Raw genomic sequence first — 9,807 nt, 5'->3', positions numbered from 1 at the left:
TTGGCGACTTTGGTGGTCAGCAATTACGCGTAGGATTTCCCACGAGACTAGCCCCGACGAGCCTCGACGGCGGGCGGAGTTGACCGACGCGCCAATTCGGGGCACGTCCCCGAGGGGCACACCGAAAGGGACTGGCAGTATTCTAGAAAATTAGCATTCGGGCCCGTCCGACCCCATCAGCGGCGCTAGGTCCATGGCCCTCTCATTCCGGCGAAGATTTGGCCAGGAGAGGGCTGGCCTGTGCCGCCGCTAGTCCCCGCGGGGGGTCGGGTCGACCATGGTTCTCCCGGATTTGATGATTTCGAATCCCTCGTCTACCGAAGCCCTCCCTTTGACTCCCTAAACAGCATATCTCGAGCCGACGAGCGCCGCGGCATTCCAGTTCCGGCCAAGGCTCGCCGCCCGCGCTAGTTACGAGGGGTTGTGAGACCCGCGATAATGGGCCAGCCTCCTGAATGATGTCGCCTGTCCTGGTGTTTTTGTAAGTATATATAGGGCGGACCGGATCTGCATCTGAGACCAGTGTGATGCCAGAGTCCCCAGCCTCAGCCACTCGCACACACTGGTCTCCTCGCTTCGACAACCTCAACCCACCACACCCAGAAGCAGCAAGCTCCCCCGACGCCCAACATGTATTTCAACATCGGCAGCGCCCTCACCGTCACCCTGGCCCTGTGCTCGGGCGTCGTGTCGGCCCTCACGGCGGACCAGCAGGCAGCGCTGGACCTGCACAACAAGGGCCGCAATGACCTCAACTACCCGACGCTCTCGTGGGACTCGGGCCTGCAGTCCAAGGCGCAGGCGTGGGCCAACACGCTCGCCCAGCGAGGCAAGCTCGAGCACGCCGGCGTCGGCGGCGAGAACCTTTACTGGATCTCGGCCGGCGGCAGCCTCAAGGGTGCCACCCAGTCGTGGATGAACGAGAAGAGCAAGTACAAGGGCGAGAAGATCCCCGAGGGGAACTTTGCCGGCTACGGCCACTACAGTCAGTGAACCCTACCCGTCTCTGTTTTGGGAATGCTGGAGCTTTGCTTACAAGAACCGCCGCGCGCCCCAGCCCAGTGCATGTGGAAGACGACCAAGAAGGTCGGAATGGCCTCTGCGCGAGACTCCAAGGGCGGGCTCTAGTAAGTTGCAATAGCTGCGCAATGAGACAACTATCTGTGAAGCATCCACTGACAAACCTGCAGCGTGGTGGCCCGTTACGACCCTGCTGGCAACATGTAAGCACTGCCCCGACTTATTGGCCCTGTCTTGTCCCTGATAGCTAACCCAGCATGATATCACCAGCCGTGGCCAGAAGCTTTGATCCTACAATGACATGGGGAGAGTTTGAGAAGACTCTAGGGAACTGCGAATCTTGTATAGAACCCTGCGCTTGGGCCGCGGCCCTGCCTTTGGAGGACCTTTATCTTCAGTGTAAATATTCGATCTTGTCAAACCTGTATTTAAAATGATAGCATTTTTGCCACACATCTTGCTCCGCCGAGCACGTGGTTCCGCGAGTGTTTCGGGGGTTTTCCATTGGGCGTCCTCTCTCTTCCCTACTTGGGCCAAAGCTTACGTTTCCCTCGCTTCTCGAACCTCGCAACCAGGAGGTCTAGCGAGAAGAGACCAGCCCTGCTCGACTCTTGTGCGTCGCGTCTTGATTGAACCACATGTAAACATCAGCAGCGAAACCAATAAGTGTCGTCATGGACCGCATGCTACACCCAAAGGCGGCTGCAACGCGAAAGTCGTCCCATCTTGTGGCACAGAGCTTGTTTCCCTGCCCTGGCACCAGGGCTCGCGGTTCCACCAACCGCCGTTGTTCGTTCTGGGCTCGGCAACGGTCGGCCTTCCCCAGCGGCGGCGCTGGGCCCTTCAACAAGCTCTTGCCAAGACCCCGGGCAGAGCCTCAGCCTCGGATGATGTTTCCCTGACGGCGAGCTCGTTGGGACGAGACGCACGGCCTGACATGACGTCTCCGCCCGGGCTTCTTCAAAGAACGTCGCCCGCCCGGCCTCTGCAGCCCTCGGGCTGGGACCGCCAGTCTCGCGCACTTCCTACTTCAGGTGGCTCTCACGCTCAGCAGACTTCTCGGCCCGCTCCCCACCTTCTCTCTTGGCTGCCAACCAGCGACTTTCTCCGCGGGGATACAGCGCAGGAACGCGAAACGATAGATGCCGTACTAGCCGTACAGGAACACGACCGACGTCATGAACCCCCCGTCTCTCGCCGGCACCATCGCCCTCGCGACCGGGTCCGCGGCCACCCGGTCCATAAGCGCCCAGCCGAGGCCGAGCCCGAGCCTGGCGCTACCCAACCAGATGGCTATCGGCGGCGGCGGCGGCGTGGACTGCGCGGCCGTCGGGGCGGCGGCGGTGCCCGGCTGCGCGCGGTATTGTTTCACCGACGGCGCGGCGGCTCTGGGCTGCCGCATGGACGACCTGGGCTGCCAGCGCCAGCAGCAGGCGCGCATGATGGCCGCCGCCGAGAGCTGCGTGGCCGACTTTTGCCCCGCCGTCGCGTACCAGAGCGTCATCGACGGCGTCATGAACAGTGAGTGACAGGATATGCCGCCCCCCACGAGACGGGTGATGATGCTGACCATTGGGGAAACGCGCCGGTCGATAGTGTGCGCCTGCGCAGTCGGTGCCGCTACGGCTCAACCGTCATCCACCATGGGCTCGTTCTCGGCCGCCACTGCCGTTTCCAGCCTGACCGTCTCCGTGTCCGGCGTGCCGTCGTCAATCGCTCCGTCGGTGGTGTCGGCGTCGGCGGCGCCGAGCGAGGCGCCTCCCCCGCCGCGGAGGCCTGGAGTGGACGGCCACCGGCCGCTGGTGGCCACGCCCGCCACCCCGCAGGAGCTCCAGCTGGCTCTCGGCATCGCCACGACGAGGCCGGCTCTGGCCTGGCGTCAAGTCGCGAGGGCGTGCGCCGCCAGTCGCTCGCAGCGAGTCTCCTAGCGTCGGCCGTCTTGCTCGCTGTGCCATTCTTGTGGGCGGCGCGCCATGTCACCTCCCGTGGTCTGATACGAGGTTGACTGCATAGTGGCGGAGCACAAGGCGTGCCAATGAGGCGGCTTCCCATTGACTCATCGTGGTCGACTGTGATCTCGGACGTGAAGTCTGAGAAGGTTGCTTAACGGGCTTAACAAGTGGGGTCGCACTTGGCTCCAGACTCCAGGCCCCAGCCCCAGAAAATATAATCTGGGGAGCCGGGGCAGTAGTGCCGCAGTTTGTGTGCCTAGCCATCGGAGCCCAAGTACTCCGCCCGCATTCGCCAAACCCTGCCTCATCTGCACAAGGCGACCAAAGAAATGCTCAAGTCAGGCCCAGGGCTAGTATTCGGCATTTCTTGACGTATATCAAGCATTGCTTCCAGGCGGCGCAGTCAGCTGGCCTGTATATGCAAGGGCCCTGCCGCAGGGACCTTGCTCCTTCGATCCACCCGAACCGATCATCTCTGCGCAAGGCCACCAGCGGACAGGAACATCCACATCCACCACCCCGCCAAGGCCACCAACGATCATCGAGAGCCGTGGCTCACCGCGGTGGTAGTGGCGCCATCCCCGGCCTTCGATATAATGTAATCTGCCTCCCGAGCATCGTCAGTCGGGGACAATGGGTATAAAAAGGGGGCGCTCTGTCTCTCATATTGAGGCAGACAACAAGACTCCAGGTCCTCCAGCCCACGCAGCCAGCTCGCCCAGCCCCGCTTAGAATCCCCCAAGAAGGCCAGCAGGATTAGTTCCTTAGCAAAACGCCACTCGACATCAAAATGCGCCCCTTCTCTGCTCTCTACGCTGCGGCTCTCGCCGCGACCACCGCCAACGCCCTCCCCGAGGTCAGGCCCGTCCAGCTGGGTTCTGAGTGCCACAACTACCCAGCCTTCAACGCCGACACTGGCGAGGCCGGGCCGTGGGTGCTCTGGGCCGCAGACAACGATGGGCCGGTCGCCAGCGGTGCGGGCTCGGACGTGTCGCGCGTGTCGGATGGCGCGTCAGCCAGGTTCCAAGTACGCCCAGGGTTGCCTTCGTTACCCTGTCAGAGTCCTGACTGACCAATCATCCATTTTCACTCTAGATTAGCATCTCGGTTGAGCCCACGTCGGCCAAGCTTGCGCTCAAGTGCTCGAACGGCACGCTGCTGGCGTATTATCAGGAGTGGACGCCCGTGACACGGGGCTCTGACGACAAGGCATTCCTGTTGGCTAATAATCGCCAGGGTGGCACGGCGATGCAGGCGCACGCCCACTTCCTCGCCGACGGCACGCAGCAGGAGGGCGTGTTTCTCGGCTCCGGGGGCAAGACGACCTGGGCTTACAAGTATCAGATCGGCCAGCGGGGGAGGAAGGAGTTCCGCATCAGGCTTCTGGTCAGCTCGGACAGCTTGGAGGAGGGCGAGTTCAAGGGCTTCATCCGTTTTTTCACCAGGTAATCGGCTGGGATAAGCCATGGTTTGGCTCCGAGATGCGGTTGCTAGATGTGTTGGTTGTTGGTATTATTGTAACTTGAGCAAATACGACATCGATATCCGTCAACTTGTGCTGCTGTACAGTCCCTGGGACTAAGCCAGCCTCGACCCTCTTTATGCAGAGCCAAATGCTTGACCAAAGCACCAATCTGTCCCAGGGTCTCCTTTGGCATGATACGACCGAGGTGGGCCAACGGGAGTGCCAAAGTTGGGCCGTAGACTAACGCCAACAGGAAACGGTACATCCAGATAGCACACAAGCGGGCGTTGCGACTGGCTGCCGCTGTTCCGTGCCGCCTGGCCAAGAGCTGGAGACAAGGTTTCATGCCCCAACGTCCCCGCACTGGCCGGCGCGCCATCACAGATCCGAGGAAGAGGGATTCGGCGGTGGCTGGGAGGTGGGGGGCCGTCCATGCCGGGGAGCCGCACGTGCTAGCCGGCGCGGACGGCAAGGTGCTTCCGAGAATGGGCCTAAACATGTTCAGGCAACCAGGCACAAGGCACTCAGAGGCTGGACTAAGCTGGGCTGGCAGCCACATCCTGGTGGCCGACCCGTCGGATGCCTGAGGACCCTGAGGACCCTGGGAACCCTACGTTCCGACAGGCGCCGGGCCTGGAAGCCAACACATGTCTCAGGAGGGCCAGCCGCCAGAACATTGACGTCGGCCTGGCATGCTCTGGAGGCGTCGAGGGCGCATGGATTTTCTCGAGGATAGGAATGCCCACTGTGCTGGGCATTCCTGGCGGAAAAGTCTGCTCTAGCTTTTCGCTGCAAATTGAGGGGGAGGGGCTCGGGCTTGCCGTTTTGGGCAGTCACGAGTCAGCAATCCCTGGCGTCAGTGCATGCCCGCCGCGGGGAAGGTGGGAGACAGCGGGCAGTGGTCAGCACTGTTTATCTTTTATCGTCAATAAACGGCACCCACGACCGGTTGCTACACCAAATGCACACCTGCAGTGATCGACGGGGATCACGTTGTTTATCTTTTCATGCCGTCCATAGTTGGTTATCAGGCGCCTTCCATTTGTGCACCCTTCACTGGCTGTCAAATGTCCCCACGAGTCAGCCCGGCAGGCGCCTCCCAGCGAGGTGGTCAGGCACTCGGGACCGATTGTGCGACTGTCCAGGATTCGACCGCTCGTAGACGGTCGCTTTCCAGCGGCAGCATTGACCGAAATCAAAACAACGGACTGACACCCATCTATTTTGTTTGCATCAAAGGCCTGGCATGACGGGTGAGGGAATTTCAAACAAAGGCTGGGAAAATCGGGGGAAATCTCTGCGTCGGAATCTACCAACCGCCTCGCTTTCGACCCCGCCACGTCAGGACGACGCACTCACTCATCCTGCCGCCCAGCTCGCCGGTGGAGGCCGGTGCTTGGGCGGTGAAGGGTGACAAACCGGCTGTGGCAGGCTGGGCGGCGTGTTGCATGTGAGCATCCTCGCGTCGTGAATGCCCATGCTCCGTTGCGGGAGGGGAGGGGTTGCACCAAGGCTAGGGGCGGGCAGGCGCTAAATGAGGTGGTGATGCGGTGGGACCAGTGCGACTGCTAGCCCGCCCTGCTCGCCGCTTCCTGCCTGGCGCCGTGGGGCCTGCCCCGCCAGTAGCTGCAGCTACTCTGGACCCTGGCCCAAATTCTTTTTTCCCACTGGGCAGGCTGGAATTGGCGGTGACTTGTTCGTGCTTGCTTGTTTCTTCGGCCTTTTTGGTTGGCTCCTCTTCTGCTGCTCGTCCCGCCTGCATGCCGCCCTGCACTGCACCACCTTGCACCACCTCGCAAAAGACCTTGCAAAAGCTCTCATCAGTCCAGTCAATCCAGTCGCTTCTGCTGCGTCCGCATACTAGTATCCATTCTTACCGCCCTCTTGCTTCGCTGCTCTGCCCAATATCCGTCCAGAACCTTCCACCTACCAGACCTGCAGAACATCACCGCCTTCGCGATAGGACCTGCGAAATCTACCAGGTACGTGCGCGCGAGGGCTGCTCTCCGATCCCGCCCGCTCCGGTGCTGGCGACGCTTGCATGCCAACCAGATCCCGTGCCCCATCGCTCCTCCTCTCATCGGCCAGCACCAGCTAATTTGAATCTGCAACCAGACTTTCCCTCTGCTGTCCTGCAACCCCAGGCGTTTTCAAAAAGCACACCGACGGAGTCTCCAAAGCCCCGCGGCACAACCCCTCCTCAGCCCCCCTCCCCAAACCCCCCAGTCCAACAGACAAGATAGGGAAAAGAATGTTCGGGCTATTCGGCTCTTCCAAGGCCCCGGAGAAGGATGACTCCAAGGACCTGCAGGCAAAGGTCGACGAGCTCACCGAGGAGCTGTCAACGGTCAAGGAGGAGGTGGCCACGCGCGATGCCGACATCGAGACCCTGAAGGAGCGTGCCGACGAGCTGTCGGCCGCCAAGGCTGCCGTCGAAAAGGAAAAGGCCGACCTCGAGGCTGGCGTAAAGGCCGCCTCGAGCACCGCCGAGTCCCGCGAGTCCCAGATCAAGACCCTGACTGCCCAGGTTGAGGAGCTCACCAAGCAGAAGGCTGAGGTCGAGAAGCAGCTGATCGACGCCCAGGCGGCCAAGGAGGCCGCCGAGAAGGAGTCGCAAGCCAAAATCGTACGTCACCGTGGTTATACGTCCTTTGTTGCCCAACCTGCCTGTCCCGACCCCGCACTGACATTCGCTGTTTTACCCCTCCGTCCAGGATGCCCTCGAGCAGGCCCAGGCCCAGCTCAGCGCCGAGGTTGAGAAGCTCAAGGCCGACGTGGCAGACGTCTCGTCCAAGCACGAGACCGCCCAGAGCACCATCTCGTCCCTCCGCGAGGAGCAGACCAAGCTCGTTGACGAGTCCAACAGTGCCAAGGAGACGCTCAAGACGGAGCTCGATGCCAAGATCGTGGCCTTGACCTCTGATCTTGAGGCCGCCAAGGCCGAGGTCGCGAGTGCCACTGGTGATGCCTCGGCTAACCAGACCAAGCTGGAGGAGCAAGTCAAGAGCCTGACGGCTGAGCTTGAGGCTGCCAAGGCGGACGCCCAGGCCGCCTCGGCAAAGAGCGAGGAGGCCGCCGCCGCCGCCGCCGCCCAGGCAGAGAAGCTGCAAGAAGAGGCCAGCGCACAGCAAAAGTCTACTGCTGCCGCCGCCGAGGAGGCCGCCGCGAAGCTCGAGGCCAAGTCCACGGAGCTGGAGGAGCTGCGTGCCAAGCTCGGCTCGGCCGACAGCGGTGCTGCCGAGACGCAGGCTAGCCTCGAGAAGGCCAATGCCGATCTCGCTGCCAAGACTGAAGAGCTTTCCAGCACCAACTCTGCCCTCGAGGCCGAGAAGGCGGCCCATGCCGAGACCAAGACGGCTCTGGATGCCGAGAAGGCCGCCAGCGCCGAAGCTCAGCAGGCCCTCGAGGCGGAGAAGGCCGCCAGTGCCGAAGCTCAACAGGCCCTCGAGGCGGAGAAGGCATCTATCGCCGAGCTGAAGGCGGCTCTTGATGCTGAGAAGGCCAAGAGCGCAGAGGCCCAGCAGGCTCTTGAGGCCGAGAAGGCTGCTGTGGCCGAGGCCAAGGCGGCCCTCGAGTCGGAGCAGAGCGCACATGCCGAGACCAAGGCGGCCCTCGAGTCGGAGACGGGCGCACACAACGAGTCCAAGAGTGCCCTGGAAGCCGCCAACGCCTCGGGCTCCGACTCGGCCCAGGCCATCGAGGCCGAGAAGGCCGCTACGGCCGAGGCCCAGAAGGCTTTGGAGGCGGAGCAGGCGGCACACGCCGAGACCAAGAAGCAAGTCGAGGCTGGCGCTTCGTCGCAGGCCGAGTCTGCCAAGGCGCTCGAGGAGGAGCAGAAGGAGCACGCCGAGACCAAGCAGAAGCTCGAGAAGGAGTCTGCGGCCGTCGGCATAGCTAAGAATGTGATCGAGTCGACGCAGGCCAAGGTGTCAAGCCTTGAGGGTCTTCTGGCCGAATCGCAGGCGTCGGCAGCGCTGGCTGCCGACGTGCAGGTCAAGCTGCAGAAGGTGGAGGATGAGGCCAAGTTGCTCAACGATCGTCTCACCGAGACCGAGGCCAAGGCGCAGGACCTCAGCGCCAAGCTCGAGGAGGCGCAGGGCCAGACCAAGACGGCCGAGAGCAGGACGTCGGAGCTCGAGGCCAAGCTGAAGGAGCTTTCGGTCGCTGCCGAGGCGTCGGCCGAGCCCAAGGCCGAGTAAGATTAATGATTGTGTTTTGATTCCCGGGATTTCCTTCTTACGATTCTATCACAATGTGGTGGAGAGGCATGAGCACACGCATACATGTAATGAGGTAGTCACTTGCGTATGACCCTGCGCATTGCTAGCACTAGATACCCCATCCCCCTACCCCCTTTTTTATCACGGCTTCCTCATGGTATAATGGTACAACTAGACTGCATTGGTTACGATACGATCACTCGATTCGTCTCTATTCCTATCTTGGCCTTTTCCTGTGTCTATCGAGTCCCTTGAATGCCGTCTTGACCCTGTTCACCGGCGCAGGGGAGGGAAGGCACCGCGGCGAGAGAAGCCGAGGGCCAGCCAGCCGGCGATCAGGCACAGGCCGCCGACTGGCGTGACGGGGCCCATGAAGCGAAAGCGGTCCGAGTCCAGCACCAGGGCATACAGACTTCCGCTGAACATGGTCATGCCGGCGGTGAAGAGGCCGGCGGCGACGGGGTTGCCCGCACCGACGCCCGAGGCCAGGAGGACGGCGCCCGAGTGGACGAGCTGGAGGGTGGGTTGTCAGATGGGAGATGGGAGATCTGTCAGCTGCCGGAACAGATGCTAACCTGGTACTGGGCGGCGGTGCCCCAGTTGGCCAGCTTCTGTGGATCCGAAATGTGCTTCTTGAGTCCGTGGGCACCAAAGGCGCCCAGGGCGACGGCGCTGGCGCCCGAGACGGCGCCCACCTTCCAGAAGAGGGCGCTCATTGTTGATGCTGTTGTCGGCTCTGGAGAGGGGGCGTCGGAGGGCGGGAGGAGGGGACTTGACTCATCGGCGGGGGTGGTGTCTGCCATCAAAACGTGGAGGGTGGTGTCTCTGGCCTGAGAATTTGTCGCCCGGGCGTCTTGACATCGGCCCACGCAGGACTATTTCAACGCATCAGTCCAGCCGTGGACCCTTGGCGTATCCGACCGAGCCGGGCTCCACGCCTCTCCCTTTCTACCGAACCCCTCTTTCTTTTCTGTTCCTTTTTTTTTTTTTTTTTTTTCGCATTCATTGAATACCGTATCTTCTCGAGAAATTGAGAACCCGCTTTGCCGGGGGCCTGGTCAGGAAATGGAGTCAGGTGGCCGTGTGATTTATTTTTCAAACACTGCGCCCACCAGTAGAGTAGAGCAAAGGGGTCGTTTCCAGGGCGAGC

The 9,807-nt window shown here is 61.8% G+C and overlaps 5 protein-coding genes across 5 annotated transcripts; 4 read left to right on the top strand and 1 right to left on the bottom strand.

Annotated features, from left to right (window-relative positions):
• Positions 1-105: 105 nt before the first annotated feature.
• GGTG_07441 (hypothetical protein) lies at positions 106-1,540 on the top strand. The gene is made up of 4 exons (XM_009225265.1): positions 106-985; positions 1,058-1,127; positions 1,191-1,223; positions 1,291-1,540. Exons 1-4 carry the CDS (start codon positions 631-633, stop codon positions 1,307-1,309), a joined length of 477 nt encoding a protein of 158 aa, XP_009223529.1. The 5' UTR covers positions 106-630; the 3' UTR covers positions 1,310-1,540.
• Positions 1,541-2,198: 658 nt separating this feature from the next.
• On the top strand, positions 2,199-3,226 carry GGTG_07440 (hypothetical protein; the record flags this gene model as incomplete). Its single annotated transcript, XM_009225264.1, has 2 exons — positions 2,199-2,541; positions 2,617-3,226. 2 exons carry the CDS (start codon positions 2,199-2,201, stop codon positions 2,946-2,948), a joined length of 675 nt encoding a protein of 224 aa, XP_009223528.1. The 3' UTR covers positions 2,949-3,226.
• Positions 3,192-4,580, top strand: GGTG_07439 (hypothetical protein). Its single transcript, XM_009225263.1, has 2 exons — positions 3,192-3,999; positions 4,068-4,580. The coding sequence occupies exons 1-2, from the start codon at positions 3,763-3,765 to the stop codon at positions 4,419-4,421; spliced, it is 591 nt and encodes a 196-aa protein (XP_009223527.1). The 5' UTR covers positions 3,192-3,762; the 3' UTR covers positions 4,422-4,580.
• A 1,592-nt stretch (positions 4,581-6,172) lies between these two features.
• Positions 6,173-8,867, top strand: GGTG_07438 (hypothetical protein). Its single transcript, XM_009225262.1, has 3 exons — positions 6,173-6,419; positions 6,553-7,063; positions 7,152-8,867. Exons 2-3 carry the CDS (start codon positions 6,689-6,691, stop codon positions 8,634-8,636), a joined length of 1,860 nt encoding a protein of 619 aa, XP_009223526.1. The 5' UTR covers positions 6,173-6,419; positions 6,553-6,688; the 3' UTR covers positions 8,637-8,867.
• GGTG_07437 (hypothetical protein) lies at positions 8,702-9,695 on the bottom strand. Its single transcript, XM_009225261.1, has 2 exons — positions 9,233-9,695; positions 8,702-9,170 (listed from the first exon to the last, which is right to left on the bottom strand). The coding sequence occupies exons 1-2, from the start codon at positions 9,458-9,460 to the stop codon at positions 8,931-8,933; spliced, it is 468 nt and encodes a 155-aa protein (XP_009223525.1). The 5' UTR covers positions 9,461-9,695; the 3' UTR covers positions 8,702-8,930.
• Positions 9,696-9,807: the final 112 nt, after the last annotated feature.

This window comes from Gaeumannomyces tritici (genome assembly GCF_000145635.1).
Source record: "Gaeumannomyces tritici R3-111a-1 unplaced genomic scaffold supercont2.4, whole genome shotgun sequence".
NCBI classification, from domain to species: Eukaryota; Fungi; Ascomycota; class Sordariomycetes; order Magnaporthales; family Magnaporthaceae; genus Gaeumannomyces; species Gaeumannomyces tritici.
The sequence above is the reverse complement of the archived record's forward strand: the minus strand, read 5'-3'. Positions and strand labels throughout refer to the sequence as shown.